The 18,670-nt window shown below is 35.9% G+C and overlaps 2 protein-coding genes and 1 non-coding gene across 3 annotated transcripts; 2 read left to right on the top strand and 1 right to left on the bottom strand.

Moving 5' to 3' along the window:
- Positions 1 to 2,265: 2,265 nt before the first annotated feature.
- LOC125185781 (small nucleolar RNA Z122) lies at positions 2,266 to 2,355 on the top strand. The gene has a single exon (XR_007170279.1). It is a non-coding gene; the product is annotated as a small nucleolar RNA Z122 (small nucleolar RNA).
- Positions 2,356 to 5,267: 2,912 nt separating this feature from the next.
- Positions 5,268 to 5,878, top strand: LOC125223127 (heavy metal-associated isoprenylated plant protein 47). Its single transcript, XM_048126118.2, has 3 exons — positions 5,268 to 5,382; positions 5,478 to 5,556; positions 5,645 to 5,878. Exons 1-3 carry the CDS (start codon positions 5,377 to 5,379, stop codon positions 5,788 to 5,790), a joined length of 231 nt encoding a protein of 76 aa, XP_047982075.2. The 5' UTR covers positions 5,268 to 5,376; the 3' UTR covers positions 5,791 to 5,878.
- An 8,930-nt stretch (positions 5,879 to 14,808) lies between these two features.
- Positions 14,809 to 17,760, bottom strand: LOC125223910 (ARM repeat superfamily protein). The gene is made up of 2 exons (XM_048127216.2): positions 17,465 to 17,760; positions 14,809 to 16,889 (listed from the first exon to the last, which is right to left on the bottom strand). The coding sequence occupies exon 2, from the start codon at positions 16,412 to 16,414 to the stop codon at positions 15,020 to 15,022; it is 1,395 nt and encodes a 464-aa protein (XP_047983173.1). The 5' UTR covers positions 16,415 to 16,889; positions 17,465 to 17,760; the 3' UTR covers positions 14,809 to 15,019.
- Positions 17,761 to 18,670: the final 910 nt, after the last annotated feature.

Here is an 18,670-nt window from a genome sequence, read left to right as displayed (position 1 = left end):
CTTCCCGCGCGGACTTCCCGCAATAAAAAAAATTCACAAATTCACCAAATTAAACAATTTACGGAATTAATAAACAATGTATGATATTAAAATTTCGGCACGAATACGGAGAAAATGCAACTACTTTAAAAGTACATAATTATTAAAAAAAAAAACTTAACCAACAAAAAAAAAACTACCCCAAGCTTCGACAAATTGGCCCCCCGTCTCATTCCCCGTCATCAGACTCGTCCTCCCTGTCGCCGGTGGTACTGTCAACATCGGGCAGGGGTGGCAGCCTCAGATTTCTCCACATAATGTTGATCCCATCCTTCAACATCCGCTTGTACATGGGATCCGTCGCTGCATGCCACTTCTCCGTTGTTTCGATCATGAACTGCAGTTCGGCGAGATTGCTCAGCTCGGGAGTGATCTGCCAAGGAGCTTCCGAGTGGACCTCTTGCGAGGCGCTGGAACTTCCCCTAGCCATCCGCAGCGCGGCCTTTTTCCTAATCGGGTGACAGCGGCGGGAAGACGATTGAGGTGCCGGGAACTTTGCTCGGCTTCGGGGAATTCGTGGGAACCGGCACTGCTGCTGTACTCGCCAGAGGCGTTGATCTTCGTCCGCTTCGGCCACCTAGCTTCAACACCCGCCATAAACTTTGGGAAATTCTCCAACTCAAGACCTCCCAATATTTGAACTCCCCGAACCCCTTCTCACTGTCGGGGAACTACTGGTGAGACAGAAGCTTCACATCTTCGGAGGTCATGCCACTGGTTGCCGACCGGATGTTCTTTTGGTAGAGGCCGACAAATCGGTTGAGTTGCTTCTTCAGCCGCTCCCACTGTTCCCGGCATTGCTCTACATTGTGAGGCTTCCCGTCGGCCGGTTTCCATTCGAAGTAGCTTTGGCTAATGCGATACCACATTCTGTCGATGACCTGGTTGGACGAGACGTATGGATCCTCGACTACACTGATCCATGCCTTTGCCAGTGCGACGCACTCCTGAATGCTCCAGACGGTCCTCTTTCTCCTACCGCCTTCCTCCTTCCCCGCCCCACCATCAGTCGCTGCACGCGAGCTAATGGCCTTGCTCTTCCCCGCCCTTCGCCTCCTCGCTGCTGGTTGTGTGGCTGGCGACGTCCGCGGAGATATCCCCAACTCCTCAAAAGAGAACAACTCAACGTCAGGGAACTGAGTCTCCAGTGCAGTACGAGTCTCCAGCGAAGTACGCTGGGGAGAATCACTGCACAATAAATCCATATAGGGACGATAGACATTGTCCCCATGTGGTTGGGGGACACCCTGCCTGCTCCCTCCCGCAGCAGCAGTGGATCCCTGTTGCAGCGGGGACATCATCCTCCCCGGTTGCATTTGGGACAACATCCCCGGCGTTTGTTGCAGTTGGGGCATCATCCCCGGCATCTGGGGCATCATCATCCCGGACATATTGTAGTACCCGGGCATCATCCCCCCCATTTAGGGTTGCTGCATCATCGTCGACATTCCGCGCATCATCCCGGACATCGGTGCACTTCCGCTGGCATTTCCCCCAACTCGAGATGGAATACACGGTGAGGGAATATTCTGCATTTGTGACTCGCTCGTGAAGGGGGAATCACTATCGTAATGCGACATATTTCGTCAGAATAAATGAATCTAGAAAGAGATAGAAACTTGTTAACACAAGTGGTGCGAATGAAATGAAGTTTAACGAGATGTATATATAGAGTTTGAAAAAAATATATATAAAATTAATTTTGTATCGGACGTCCGCCACGGACGTCCGTTCGCATGCCACAACGGCGGACGTCCCATAGCCATCGGGACGAACGTCCGCCGCTGCTGATGCTCTAATAGCCCATGTTCAAGGTGGAGTTTGCAACTCTCTAGATGTGATTATTTTTTTCAATTATATTATTAAAAGGGGTTTATAGAAATCATTTATTTTAAATTCAGAAAATATTGAATAAAAAATTATTTGGAAAGTTCAAAATTACTCCTATCAATGAATTAATATAAATTCCGTGAATGAGTAAATAATGACAGTCTTTATTAATCTTGATTAGAAAGCCCATATAACAAATATTGGTTGGGCCCAAATACTTGTCTGTGGCAAAGCTAGGGCTACTGCTGATAGATCTTCCGCCGCCGCGATTGCTTTACTGAAAATGGAAAACGCTCCTATATATACATGTGCAGTTGAGAGAGCAAATCATAAGCCAGTGCTATTTCTTAGTCATTTTAGCAGTTTTGTTTATCTAATTTGAGATTTGAGATTTTGTTTGGGAAATGATGCGAAACGATATATCGCTATTTTCAGAGGCTTTGCTCTGCTGAATGTATCATATTTGCACGTCAGTCTGATCCCATTCTCCTCTTTTTACTAATTTTTCTTTTAGATTTCCTCTTTAATTTGCGCTGATGCATATTTGTTTTCCAAATCAAAACTTGATCTTGTACAATTCTCCTCTTTTTGACCATTTTTTTGTTTCCGGTTTTCTCTTTTATACGAAATGTTTTTGCGGAAGCGTAGCTCTTTCCAAATCAAAACTTGATCTTGTACAAAATTTCGGTTAGAAATATAGATTCAATGCTATGGTTGCAGACTGTATCTGGTCAATTAAAAAGTATGGCTCGTGACGAGATGGGGTTTTGTGGAATGAAGTTGTGGGCGATGTATCTGGAACAAAAAGCAGCAAGGTGTGATCATAAAAGATTGGGATATGTTTTTTCTAAAAATTTCGCTGATTTTATTCGACACGGTTTTTAAAAGAATATAATTGAAAAGTGAATAAAAAAGGTTAATGGAAGGTGGGTCTTATTTTTATATATTAATTTTATAATTAAATGTGAGTAGAAATGAATGTGGAATATGAGATCTACTACTAAAAATGGTAAATAGTGAAATAAAATAAATTTTGTGAAATGGTCCAAAACAGAAAAATGGGACAATCTTGTGGGATTGATGAAGTATTAAATAAATTCTAATATTACATTAATTTAATCATGATAATAATAATATTACATTTAAAATGAATTAGTTAATTATGTATATTTTGTTATTAATGCTCACACTATAACATTTAATGTCATGTATTATTAATATTATTAGTAATTTATTCATTCAAGACAAATACGGAGGAGTATTATTTATAAGTACTTATGCAACATATTTTATTCATAATAATAATTTAACTTTAACGAAAACGTAAATCCAGCGCACATATCTTCACCCCACATATACACAACAAAATTATAATTCAATGCATAAATTCCCAATAAATCAAAGCTTCATGAACATGATAATTGATTTCCTTCAACAGTCCTTCAAACTCATTAGGCACTCACCTAGCATATACCAACTTTAAATCGAGTTAATCAAAGTGGTATAAGTTTAGACTTTGAGTTGTATGTGGTGTACTGTCTTTCAAAAATTAGGGGAAGGTTTTGCTATCAAGTATCGTCAAATATTTAATGGCGATTACATTCACACTGTAGGATTATTGCAACTATCCTTGTCAATTTTAGATTCTAATAATTTTATTGCTCCTTGGTACGATCGCTATTGAGCATATATATTCTTTTTGTGATGATATAAACTTTTGCACAGTAATTCACATAAAAATTTCATATAAACGTAAAAGATTTTTTTTAATTCAGAGCTTCACATATATTAGCATGGGATTAAGAGTACGTGTCAAAATATGATTATCAGTGATATCTAATAAGAGGAGGATTAGCTTAACGATACATTCGTTGGTTATTGATTTACACCCCATGTTACTCCCTTCGTCCACGAATAAGAGTCCCGTTTACTTTTTTGCACTTGTTTTGTAAAAATGATAATAAATAGTTAAAGTGGAGAAATGATAAAGTAAGATACAGAATAATGTAGACAAGACTCTTATTTATATTATTCTCTATCTTACTTTATCATTTCTCCACTTTAATTAGTTATAATCATTTCCATAAAACAAGTGCAAAAAAGTGAACGGGACTCTTATTCGTGGACGTAGGGAGTATAATTTATAATTATTGTTATCATATCATTATCACTACTGCAAATGTTCATAAAATGAACATAATTTGAGTCATACTAGCATTTATTTTATTTCATTTTCAATATTCCTAGTATGCAGAAATATAAATATATAGTCCCGTAAAATGAAAAAAAAATTAATTTAAGTGTTAAACCTACAATCTACATATGGAATCCCTCTATCATTGGATTCTCTTGCGTCATACTTCACCTATCATATGACGTTACATAGTATATTAATTATACAAAATCTCACATTCATTCTTCTAGACACTACACTATTTGTTTATTATGAAACAGAATTGCGAACATGGTTCCAGCTCAAAAATAATGTTGGTTCAATGGTTGAGCATCTCTTTAACTATCATTTGCTTAATTTTGGTTCTCTATTTTAATATCTATTCATACTATGTGTCATAAAAATTCAATATCTATTCCGTGTCTCCACTATTCAGATTCCTTTCTCGAAAAAAAATCAATTTTCTAACACTGACTTGTAGCTATAAGTCACAATTATAATACTCTCCATTGTAAATTTAACTTCATTTTTAACTTCAATATTATTAATTAGTATTGATTTACTACTAGTATTTTTTAAGCTATAATACATAACTTCAAATGCTCTTGTAAGTAATTTAGCATTAGCCAAGTTATTATATGTTTTTAGCCGAGATTCACGATCAACCTATTTCGATTTGTTAATTTTGTGGCAAAATTGATTGTGAGTTTAAGAACATCAACGTTATAAATTTCCTCTCTGAATGCCATAAATCTGTTTATTTGAAACGAAAGAGAATATTGCATACAAAACGAGGATAAATTTATATCGTTTGAACTCATTTTATATATTTTGAGAAATAATCGTAATCATTTAATTATAAAGAGGAGGATTGCAAAATTTATAATAATGACTCCTTGTAATGCATTGTCAGAATCATTAAAAAAATGATAAATTTAGTAAATTAAATAATGTTATATTCAGAAATAAGAAAAAGTCAAATGAGTAATTTCGAATTAACACGTAGGAACCCCCTTAAAAAAGATATGCAGTCATGTGATTAACAGGTACTTCACTTACAAAACAAAACCTTATTTCTTGACGCTAAATTTTAGGGTCGTTGCCGCGTTTCATCCTCCTTTTTACCTTCTTACATTCAATTACTACATACAACTCATACATACATATATCTATGATTATATATATACACATTGTTACACACACACACACATCAATTCAGTTTCATCTTCCACCTATACTTAATTTGTTATCTCCATTGTTACACACACACACACACACATCAATTTAATATCATCTTCCACCTATAATTTGTTATAATCTCCATTGTTCAAATCATGCAGGTATACATATGTCCATATATATACACTATCTACTTTAATAATAAATTTATATGTTACTAGGATCTAATTATGTGATCCTTGTTTTCATGTTGCAGCAAAAGATAGTTATAAAGATAAAGTTCAAATGCAAAAAATGCAGATCCAAGGCCATGACTATTGCTGCCATGACATCAGGTGGTAGTAATTAATGGCACTATTTATTGATTATTTGATGTATTCTAAATTCTTTCATTCCTAACTGATTTTATTTATATATGTAAAGGTGTGTGCTCGGTGAAACTCGAAGGGGACGAGAAAGATCGGGTGGTGGTGATCGGAGAGGGAGTCGATGCAGTCGGAATGATACTCTTGCTGAGGAAGAAAGTTGGACATGCAACCCTGGAACTTGTTGCTGAATGCAACGATTAGATATTTGAAATTGAAACCGAGTTATACTTTTGATTACAAGAAAATAAAACAGCATTTACTTGTATAAATGTATATTTACTGTACTTCATTAACAAAAAGGTGCATTTTTAGTACAACTAGTGTTACCACCCTTTCTACACGTATGGGTCATAAGATTTTCAAATAACTCTAAAATAAATGGATTAAAATGAAAAATAAAGAAAAAAAGATTGTATAATGATGTTTATAATTAAGAATAAATGTTATAAGTATTCATAACATTGTAAACAATACAAAACATTAAACCAAATAGGAGTAACAAAAAAAACAAATGCATTTCTTTCATCCCACTCTAAATGAAGCATTTCACATTCGACAAGCAAATTTAAACAGTTTTAAATTCTGATATGAGTGGAGTAAAATAAAATATAAATAAAGGAATTAATGATAATGATGCTTATTTTTAAGAAATGTGCTAATTAGAATAAGATATACAAATAAAGGAAAATGTGTGACTAAGAATTAAAGAGGAAATATACAATAAAACCTTTTTATATATAAATAAGGATGTAATCAAATGCAAACTCTAAATATTGTACGAACTCTAAACTATGATCTGGACTGTTATAAAATATCAACGGATGACAAAATAACAACAACAAAAAATGTCTGCACATCATCAACGGTTGATGATGTGTTGACATTTTTTAACATATTGTACAAATTTCAAACTATGATCTGGATTGTTAGAAAATATCAATAATGGGCTTTGATGATGGAGTTAGTAATTGCCTTATGAAGATGGTTTATCAAAGTAACAAAAGGAGTCATTTCTTCAAAAGTTGTCTTGTGGTAGTGAAGAAGACCGCTTACAGTTAAATGAAAAGGTAATATGTGGTTTTTTTTTTTGTTTGTTTTTAAACACCCTCAAGGTGGAGGGTTAGGTAATATGTGGTTCTCTTCCAAAAATTCTTGCATATAATTATTGTTACTATGGTAACCACAAAGTATGTGAAATTAATTTCATACTTTGTTGTTTTGCAAGTTTTAAGCTTCCAAAGAAGGAAACTTAACAATGAAACAAATGGACAATCAAATGTCATAACTGACAGCAAAAGAATGGATGCACATCTTACACAAGTGAACTCATACTTCCTTTCATAAAACTGCTATCTATTAAAATTAACAATTTCATATTAAATGCCTAATTAATATGATGGACAGAAATAAACAGAAGATAAATGAATAACAAATCTACTTAAATGCACTGTTGTCTTAAAATAGGATAAATGAAGACTTAAATAGAGAATGTAAAATACAGGGAAAAAACATGTGAATCAGAAGAAAAAAAATATTAGAGGGGATAAGCTCTAAATATCTATGTAGGGAATAAGCTACAAATACTCCATTAGATATATCAGATTATAAATTTAATTTAAATCTGAATAAAACTAAAAACAAGATGAAAGATAATTAATATTATATAGTATAATATAATAAAACTAAAAGTAAGAAACTTGAATGAAAATAAAATACAACATTAAAAAAACAGTAAGTCACTATTATTGGACTTTAAATAAATACTACTATATATAATGCATAGAATCTACTCCCTCCGTCCTGAAACAGGAGTCTTATTTAGTTATGGCACGAGTTTTAAGAAATGTAAAGAAAAGTGGGATGAATAAGTTAGTGGAATATAGATCTTACTTATATATATTAGTTTTATATAATGTGAGTGGAATAAGTTGGTGGAATGTGGAGCATACTTACCATTTATGATAAAAGTGAAATATGACTCTTGTTGTAGGACGGATTGAAATGGCAAAACCTGTATTATGGGATGCGGGAGTATATTATAAAACAAATAAATAAGAAACCTAAATGGAAATAAAATACAATTGTAAAAAAAGAAATAAAAGGCCTATTAATGGGCCCTCTGACTTGCCCAATTAATAAGTTATTATTGGACTTTCTCCTATTAAAACGAACTATCTCTCACGGGAATATCGAAAGGAAGAACAGGAAACCCTAATAAGAGACCAGCCGCCTCTCTCATTGAACGAAAAGGAAAGAGAAAGTGTTAGAACAATCATTACAGAAGGGCGCACATAGTTGATGCACGCGTGAGAAGCTCTACAATACAACCTGAAGAAAATGGTAGGAAGACAGAAGAACAGCCCGCAGGGGCTTAGCGCAGTTGGTTTCGGGGGAGCAGATATTGCTACAAGGAGTTGGGTTCGAATCCCACTACTGGCGTGTGGGAGCTTCCATCTCTCAGGCACAAGTGTGAGGCCTTGGGAGATGGGCTCCTGTCAGGACAGTGGATTGAAGGCCTCCTCTCTAACGGGCCGATGTGTACCCTGATTGAACCCCCTCACAAACTATCGGGCCGGGGTGTGGGGGCGACCAGGGTGACCGCATCACCTTTTTGCTACAAGGAAGATAGAAGAACAAACAAAAGGTAACAAAAATAATTAGATTGCATTTAATCTTACTAATCTTATCAAGGTAAATTACATCCCATCCTAATAATACAAAATTCTTTACATGTTTGTTAAAGTACAATTACTTCACATCATGAGGCTAATATTAAGATTACTTTTCAATGATTACCAATTCAATCATCATGAGGCTAATATTAAGATTACTTTTCAATGATTACCAATTCAATCATCATGATGTGTAGAAATATTACAAAAATATATACCAGTTCCAGATTAAGAATTACGTATTGAAATTCATGTTAGAGTTTGTATACAAGAAATCACCATTAAAGTAATTGAATATCGTTATAACTTTTATTTTATTTTTTAAGGAATAAAACAGATTATTTTTGTTATAATGATATTATGTTTTACATTTAATATTTTTAGATATTTAAATGTTATAAGAAACGTAACAAATCAAAGTCTTTGTTTTAGTATACCGGTTGTGGGCGACGTCTACTTTAAGATAACACGGTTAGTTCTGAACAAAGAAAAAGCAGAATTTCACAACCTAGATAGGCTCTGACTACCTAAGAGCAAGAGATGTCTTTATGCTATCTACTGAAAGACGAGGACTTGAAAAATAATTATTTCTTAATCAACGTATGTTAGCATTGAGCATACGGTATTGATTATGCACTACTTTGACTTATCAAATGGTCCAGGTCTTTCACAACCCAATAATCATGATATCTTGGGTAGTGGTGATTAATATCTAGCGGTGCTAAGATTGCTATTCTGTTGGAACGCGGGAGTGGTGAATCTCGTTTGATAATGTCCTCAAGAAGAGCTCGAAACAAGGTTTTCTTATTCAGAACCTAGCTAGTTCAAATTTAATTATTCTATGAATAATGAATAAGTGTTTCTTGCTAAGTCCACTCTTGGAATTAATAAGTTGTTAATTAATTACGTCTATAGCAGACAATAATTAATTTATGGACATTCTATCTTAAGTGCGGGAAATAAACATTTAAACAAAATGAAAACCCGGATTACTTGTAATTTCGAATTTGGATGGACAGTGCAATATTATTATGTAGTGGTTGATAATGATATTCCAATATAAGCTTGTACTTAAATTGTGGGTTCAATTTAATTAGAAGAGCTAATTGGGGAGGCAACATCTAAATCTCTTTGGATCCCTGAGTCCAATATGTAACTTAATATAAATAGGAGAATTAAGGTGGGACAGAAACACAATTATTATTTGCTGAAATTTCCGTCCCTTCTCTCAACTGAAGGGGACGAAATTTTTGTCTTTTTTAACTCCGTGAGGAACTTTTGTCTTCTTTATTTAAGTCCTATTGTTCTAATAAGATTAGCCTACACTGACTTCGGAATACAGTTGGGAACCAATTAGAAGATCCATGGTCTATTATTGAAGATCATCACGTGGAGAAGTAGCAAGCCATCTTCGATTCTTTGGAGAATCAAAAAGGTATTATTCTGCTCCATTGAAAAACATGTTTTAGGTTTCAATTAATCAAAAGCATGTTTTAATTCAAGTTACGAGCATGATACATGTGATAATTGCGCGAATAGAATTTGTCTAAATAATTTGCTAAATAGATCTAATTCTCTGAATTATTTGTGCTTCCACCGCCATCCCATCAATTCAAAATTTTACAAAATAAGGTATTAATGATGTGAGTTACTCGATACATTTTACAATCAATATTACATGTTTTTATTGTATATAATTTTTTTGTTTGACCGCATGTATAACAAATCCACTTTTGATGGAATCCCACTAATTCTGGTAGTCTGGGTTTACGGATTAAGACCGAAGGTCTTCCAGCATGTAGCTAGGTTTGAACGTATTAATATTCAAATTTATGTATCAAAGTTCAAAGAATAATTTCACTAAACAAAAGTTGATTCTTATATTTTAAGGAAATAACAAGGAGAAAACTAAAATATAGCAGCTTTGGAAAGATGGAAGAATTCTTGTTTCCAGTAACTGCACAGACCTAAATCACACACTCATTCCAGTTTTCAAATATTATTGTTTTACAATTAACAGAATAATAAATGGATACATGAAACTAAAAGAAAAAATCATTAATTAGGGTAATGGAATTAATGTACATTGGATATTGAATATTCTAAGTGGAGTCAGACTATTTTTAAACTCAGTAATATTTGATTTCAATTCTAGTACTCTTTGGTTTCTGATATGGTTAGTGTACATGTACTAATTCCATAATCAATTCCTTGAGATATTATTTGTTTTAAACGGGATATTACTAAAATAACACACCTTGTTTAGTCAGGAATGTTTGATTTCATTATTCTCTTTTATGTAATTGGTATGTGAAATATATTATGATTAAACTTTATGTATCAAGGTTTTTAATACTATAATTCTAAATAGCAATGCATTTTATTTTTGGGGACAAATTGTCTTGAAAAGAGGTAAATTGTCTTTTAATTAATTATTTCTCGCGTTTAAGATATACTCCCTCCGTTCGCCATTAGGAGTCACATTCATGGGCGGCACGGGTTTTAAGAAATGTTAAGAAAAATGGGTAGAAAAAAGTTAGTGAAATAGAGGTCCACTTGTATATATTAGTTTTAAATGAAATGTGAGTGGAATGAGTTAATGGAAGATGGGACCTTATTACCATTTATGGTAAAAGTGAACCGGTACTCCTATTCGCGGACGGACTAAAATGAAAAAACGGGACTTTTATTCGCGGACAGAGGGAGTAAATGTTTATTAATTAATTAATGTCTGCTATTAACTTAATTGATTACTACCCTCCGTCCCATAATAAGAGTCGCGTTTTGCCATTTCGGTCCGATTCACAATAAGATTCACTTTTCACTTTTACCATAAATGGTAAGCAGGTCTCACATTCCGCTAACTCACTTCACTAGCATTCTATTATAAAACCAATATAAAAAAGTGGACATCATATTTCACTAACTTATGCAATCCACCATTCTTTTCATTTCTTAAAACTCATGCTCACACCAAATGTGACTCTTATTGTGGGACGAAGAAAGTAATACTCCCTCCGTCCCAAGATATTAGACCTTTGTTCTACTTTAGGGTGTCCCAATACACTTGAATCATTTCTATTTATTGTAAAAATTTACTCTACTACCAACTCCACTTACACCACTAAACAACTACTCCCTTCGTCCCGCTTTAGTAGTCCCATTGACTTTTCTGCCATCTTTTTGTAAAAATAATAAAAAATAGTTAAAGTGGAGAAATGGTAAAATAAGAGACACAATAATGTAGATAAGACTCTTCTCTATATTATTCTCTCTCTTAATTTACTATTTCACCTCTTTAACTATTTTTTATCATTTTTACAAAAAGAAGGCAGAAAAGTCAATGGGACTGCTAAAGCGGGACGGAGGGAGTATCTCCTAAATTCCTATGCCCAAAAGAAAGGCGTTTCATATCTTGGGACGGAGGGAGTATCTTATTTACTCCAAGAGTGGACTTAGCAAAAAAAGTTTATTTTATATTCATGGAATAAAATTCCAACTAACTAGGTTCTGAACAGACCTGTAAATTCGGGTACCCGAACCCAAAATGTCAAAAATATCATGCCCAATACCCGACCCGTACGTGAATTCGGGTACCCTAATACCAAGTGCGGGTATCCGAACCTTACTAATCAGGTACCCATAAACCCGAAATTAGTATATTTCAAATTTATTCTTTTATATAAACTATATTGTGATGAGAATAGAAGTTATTAAAAATAACACAATAATATTATTTATTGACTATTATTAGAAGTCTAAACTTCAATTCTAATGCTTTAGCTTTCTCTAGATTATGATTCTATGACTATATTATACATTAGACAAATAGACACTACTTAATTTTAAAATAAAGAATTTTGGCATAAATCTACACGTGATTAAATAAATTTACCCTGCGGGCCATAGGCCCTATACTAAATAAAAATATTTATCACAAATACATAATTAATCGGGTTTAACCGAGTATTAGTCGGGTACCCTAATACGGGTTTCAGGTACCCTTAACCCAAAAAATCCTGACATTAACTAACCAAACCCGTATCTGAACCCATAATTTCGATTTCAGGTACCCAAAACCCGTCGGGTATTGGGTCGGGAGCGGGTATACCTGAAACCCGCGGACTAAAGTTGCAGGCCTAGTTCCGAATAATAAAACTTTATTACAAGCCTCCTCTTGAGGACATTATCAAACCAGACTCACTGGGCGCGATGCAATATAATAGCAATCCTAGCACCACTAGATATTAATTACCATTACTCAAAATACCAAGATTCTTGGGTTAAAAAACCTTGCACCATGTGATAAATCAAAGCAATGCATAATCAATAACGTATGCTCAAAGCTAAATATATTGATTAAGAAATATTAAATTTATCGAGACCTCGTCTTTCAGTAAATAGCAAAAAGGCTTGACTCGCTGTTAGATCCTTTCAGTGCTATACCACACCAATATCATCTTATTTCGTTAAGGTTAGAAATATACGGATTGACATGACAACCTTTCACAATAAGTAGTCAAGGTCTATCTATGTTGTGAAATACTCCCTCCGTTCCTAAGAATATGTACTTTGGGTTCGGCACGGGTTTTAATGCAAAATTAGTAACGTAAGAGAGAGGTAGAAAGAAAAAGTATTTAAAGTATTGTTAGTGGAGAATGAGTCTCACCGCATTACAGAGAAAATAGTATTTAAAATTGGAAAGTGCATATTTTTGTGAGACGAAAGGGATATTATTTTCCTTTATTTAGAACTGGCCATGTTAATTTAAAGTGAATGACACCCACAACCAGTCTACTAAACAAAGACTTCGACATGTTTTGTTTCTTATATATTTAGGGCTTGTTCAGTGATGGTTAATGGAAATGCAAGATTCATCTCTTGACTTAAATAAATATGGGTGGTCCACACACCCCTCCATCATTGCTGTATGTTTGGTGTTTCATATTTCGAAGAGACGAAATGGCAGTATGCGTGTTGTCAGACGATAATGTCCTCAGCAATCTTCCAAATTTCCTCCAACTACCCCTCTACCCCCTGCACTAGTAGCTGATGGGGGTAACGACGTACATGACGATGAAGAAGCCGACGACGACATTGGCGGTGGCAAACCAGAGGGTGGTGAGGTAAGAGGAGATGTTGGACTAGTCGAGGTCGAAGGCGGCGATGCCGAGGCCGTGGAGGCCAGAGCCAAGCTGCTGGGCGAGGACATTTTGGAGGAAGAGCCAACAAATCTAGGAGATGGAGGTCAGCATTTGGAAGAGGTAGTCTGTGAGTATGTAGTAAGCGAAGCTGCAGATGAAGGCGATCACGAAGAATTGGGTGTGCCTCACTCCTCCTTTTTCACGTTTGTCTTTCTTCATCGTCATATATGTCGTTGCCGTCGACAGAAGCCTTCACGCCGAGGTAGACATAACCAAGTGGCTCGGTTCCAAGCCAGCCGGTTCACTTTTATACGTGTCATTCGGGAGCGTGGTTCGTACTAGCAATAAAGTGATCAGAGAGATAGCTCACGGTCTTCGTATCAGTGAGGTCAACTTTATCTGGGTTGCTCGAGTGCATTGCGAAAGTTTTACCAGATGGATTCGAGGAGGAGTGCAGACCTAGAGAGAGAAAGTATTTAGAAAATGCACAACTCCAAATGACCACGGAAGGCAGACTTGGGGGAAACCAAAAAAGTCAAGGTCACTTTGGTAAACTCGCCACCATTTCTTCATCACTATAGCAGTCGAGATTTCCAATATCTGGAAGCGTGAATTATTTCAGACAAAAGACAAAACGCACAGTGCGGGCCGGGGGATTTTTCGAGGGCCATGATTGTTCAGTTATTGAATACCAAACCATCATTAATGAGCTGATTTGACCCCAATTCTGGCCAATTAGTCATCACCGAACGAGCCCTTAAAGAGAATTGTTTTGGTGGGCAACTCAGGATGAGCGCCCGATGAGTGACTCTTCCCTTTCTTGCTTTTTCTTTCTAATTTTCAGTCTGCAATTCTTATTTCCAATTCAAATCTCCACTATGCTTTAATTGAGAATTCTTCTCTTCCCTAACTTCTTTTGAGTCTTTATTTTCCGTCAAATTGGGAGAATACAAAGCAGTAGAATGAAACTTCTTTTGAACACTTTCTTGAGGAATTCTCCATGTATCGTTCTTGATTCTTCACCAAGGACTCCAAAAAACTTCTCCCCAATTTTCATCCTTGCAGATTTTCTCTCTTTTGCATCAAATTGCCTTGATTGATCAAAAATTGATTGTGTTGTGAAATTTTAATTTGGAGAAAAACATCATGGAGACTGGAGAGAATCACTAGCCGGGTAAGCAAGAAATTCGAAGTTGAAATGCAAGATGTGTTTAGAAATTTCAATTTGAAGAAAAAATAAAGGAGAAGGAAAGATTGGATTATGAATGATGTTGATAGAGAATAAAATTTGGAGAAAAAAAAAGATGTCGCTCATTGGGCACTCATTCTGAGTCGCCCAGCAAAACAATTCTCTACATTTAAACATACAAAAAAAAACCATTAAATATAAAAACATAACATCATTATGAAAAAATAATCAGTTTCATTTATTGAAAAATAAAATAAGAGTTTTTACAACAATCCAAAACTCTAACACCCACAACTGCCATTTTACAGTATAGATATAGATTCCAACAAAAAGAAATAGTACAATTATTTAGGATGCTGTAAAAAGATCTGAACTGAATGTAAACTTCACAGATGCATGTTTTTATCTGTAATGCTACTGATAAATTAATGAAAAATTCCAGAGAGGGCAGCAGGATTCAAGGTGAGTGGGTCTTGTAAAGACGGCTCCATATGTCGATCAGCGTCGCGCATCTGCATCACTCTAAGCTGCATATTCTGGAATAGAGGATTCTCCAGTATACAGGAGATCTGCTCCCCAAGTGATGGGTCCAAAGAGAAATTTACAAGTGCTTCTGCAGCATCGTCTCTCAGCACATCATCCTCGGCTTCTAGCATACTGATGAGCCGTTGTATAGCTCCAGAATTAGCGAGAACTGCACGATCAGCCTTGTTTTGGCTCATCTGAGCAACAGCTCCAGCAGCTTTCTCTCTAACATCAAAGTTCTCATCCCCCAAAAGCTCAACTAAGATTGGGATGACACAAGAGTTGTTCCGTACTGCAGGAGATGAGTACTTGTAACTCGACAAATCCCATATAACACCAATAGCTGCAGCTTTAGCTCTGGCATCGCCTCCTCTAAGACTCCTGACCAAGTTTTCAACAATTTCCACTGCATTCTCTTCATTAACAGCTAATACACATAATACATCCTCTGCAACTTCCTTGCCAGCAAGATTAGAGCCGCAAAGAAGCTCAACGTACAAAGGAATAGCTCCTGCTTGAGCAATAGGTCTGATGAAATCGACATGAGAAGAGATTACACCAAGTGAATTACCAGCCACCACTTGCGCTGTGGCAGTTCCCTCTGTGAGTAAATGCATGAGCACTGGTACAGCGCCCACATCCACAAGTGCACGACATGCTCTTTTAATCAATCCGAGTAAGCCAATTGCCTGAGCAGCCCTAGTTCTAGAACTCATGCAGCCATGACTAGCAGCTTCGACAAGAAGATCGACTCTCCTTAAATTCCAAAGAAACTTCCTAACCTCTCTTACAAGAGCCAATGAACTCAAGATTTCCAACAGAATCTCCTTAAACTCGCCCGAGCTTGTTTCAAGCATAGCAAGAACGGTTTCCAATCCACCATGGCTAGCCAAGCTCACGCGATTTGGGATCCAATATGTTATAACTCTTCGGAGGCACTTCAACAAAGCCATCTGGAAACTCCCATCAGAATTTGGCAACAGTCTCACTAGTCTAGGGATGGCATCTGAATGACCTATAAGATGTGCCATATCACCTTGAGAAGAAATATATGCCAAGCAGCAAGCTGATGCTTCTTGAACATTTGCATTTGAGTTACTGTAAGGGCTTCCGAGAAGCTCTAATAACATCGGCACAGTACGTACCAATATACTTTCAGGTGCGTGTTCCGACATTGTTGCAAGCTTGCTCAAAGCTTCAATTTTACGACAGTCATCCTCATCCGCAATCGCTTTAGCAAAGAGACGGAACAATACGCCCCAGTTTCTGCTGTTGGAACTCTCTGACTTCTCCATCTATGAGTATTGCCAGAATTTTCACCAAACAACACAGTTTCAGAAGCAAAAAGGTCTGCTTTGGGAGAAACAATCAAGCAAAAGGGGAATTCCTATTAAGGAACCACCAAAACTCTCTCCCCTATGATTAATGCGATCGGTAGCTCAGTTACTAAACCTCTCAACATTTACATATATGCATTGAAACGAAGAAAATCTTGAGTAATCAAATCATAAGCCGATAAAGAGGACATCACGAAAGAAAGGTCTAGAATTGCATTCATAAGAAATGAGATTGGGCAATAATCGAATAACATCCCCAAACCCTAATCTCTAATCACCTTCATCAAGACAAAAACAACCGGGATTCTGATAAAGGCAAGGGTAGATTGTGATTGAGATGGAAAAGGAAAACGAAAATACTTAGCTCGATTCACAACAGCCGAAGATTAATCGTCTTAAGCAGCGTCCTTGCTTCTCCATCGGAGCATAGAATCTAGAAATGGGGAGATGTAAGAAGAGTAGAAATGGAGAAGACTGCTTTCAATTCCATAGAATCTAGGTTCAATGGTTTTTGAGGCATTACAGATGGGCCGTTTTAAGCCCATCTATATATTATATATTGGGCCCTATACTTCTCATATTCTTTTTGTCTATTTATTATATATTGGGCCCTGTACTTCTCATATTCTTTTTGGCAATTTGGGTGTATTCACGAATTTAATTTCTACTACTACTACTACTATACTACTACACCTTACAACATAGTACTACTACTTTAGTGCAGTGGAGCGTTCTAAGGTCCGCCCTATTGGGTGCTTTATGCTCCATCACATCAGCATTTTATCTTCATATCTTTCTATCTGTAGTGGGACGCTCTAAAGTTTGTCCTAATTTTTATACTTCTATTTTGTATTTACTTTATGTTTGCAAATATATCAAGCAAAGTAGATAAAAAAACACCACAATTAAAGCAAATCCTACACTTACTAAATTAAAAAAAAGTTACAAAGTGGAAATAAAAAAACAAGTGCACTACAGATAAAGAGGCTAGTCTAAAGCATTCTCAACTGGTGACGGAGATGCTCGATCATCTCCTTGAGGTATTCGGCTTCAGCCGGGTTATCCGTCTGCCTGAGGGCGTTGTGCGTGTCCAACAACATCCTCCGGTTGCCGACCGCCACCAACTCTGCGTAGGCATGTCCCGCAGCCGAAGTCGGGGTCGGTTTTTATCAAGGTCTGTACCCGGCCACTGTGCACCACCACCGAACATCGGACTATTCAGACTTGGGTAATCACCGGGATTCATTGTGGTGTATGGAAGAGTGAGATAGAGAATAGAGAATGAGATACAATAGAGTGAATGGAAGTATAAAATGGTGTATATATATAGATTTTGAAGAATTAAAAAAAAAAGTAATACGCGTACTACCGTCCACGTCGCCCGCAGTGGGGCGGACGATACCGCAGACGATGGATGTGCCATCGTCCGCATGGCTACAATGCACCGGGCAGACTATCATCCGCCCAACTGTGGATGCTCTTATAATAAATAGTTTTGCCATATTTTTCATCACTTTCTTCATTTAGATGGTGTTCGGTTTCTAGATTAAATAGTACCAAGATATAATCTAGGATTGAATTATAATATTATTTTAGTCATAGAGAGTTATAGCTATGACTAACTATCCATGACTATCCATCTAGGTTTGAGTTGTGGGATTGAATCTCATGAACCAAACACACTACATTTTTAATCTTGAGATACAATTTTGCAAACCGAACACTCCCTTATAGTATTATTTGTTCATACCTGAAAAATATATGAACTTGGATTGAGATCTTAAAAGGGATACTTCCTATTCCCTCCGTCTTATATGTATTTTTGATTGGGCACAAATTTTAATAAATAGTAATTGATAAAGTAAGAACTAAGTAGAAAGAAAAAGTGATGAAAATATTGTTAATTGATAACGAGTATCACCTTCATTTGAAATAAAAAAGGTTTTAAACTTAAAATGTACATTGTATACTACTGTGAGACGGACTAAAAAATAAGAATGCATTGCTTTTATGAAAAATAAGGTAGTAGTATTACATTGAGCCAATGAGGTGACAAATGCATTTTAGGCAACTCCATAGAGTAATTGTTTTGGGCAATCAGTTTTGCTTTGGTGATCCCGATCTACATCAAATATGAAATAACGATAAAAAAAAAAAAGACACAAAATGACATATATATTGGGTTATGGATGTTCCAAATATTACACAATGTTT

Source organism: Salvia hispanica, chromosome 1, assembly GCF_029641045.1.
Source record: "Salvia hispanica isolate PSC_SH4W2 chromosome 1, Shi_PSC_v1, whole genome shotgun sequence".
Taxonomy (NCBI): Eukaryota; Viridiplantae; Streptophyta; class Magnoliopsida; order Lamiales; family Lamiaceae; genus Salvia; species Salvia hispanica.
The sequence above is the reverse complement of the archived record's forward strand: the minus strand, read 5'-3'. Positions and strand labels throughout refer to the sequence as shown.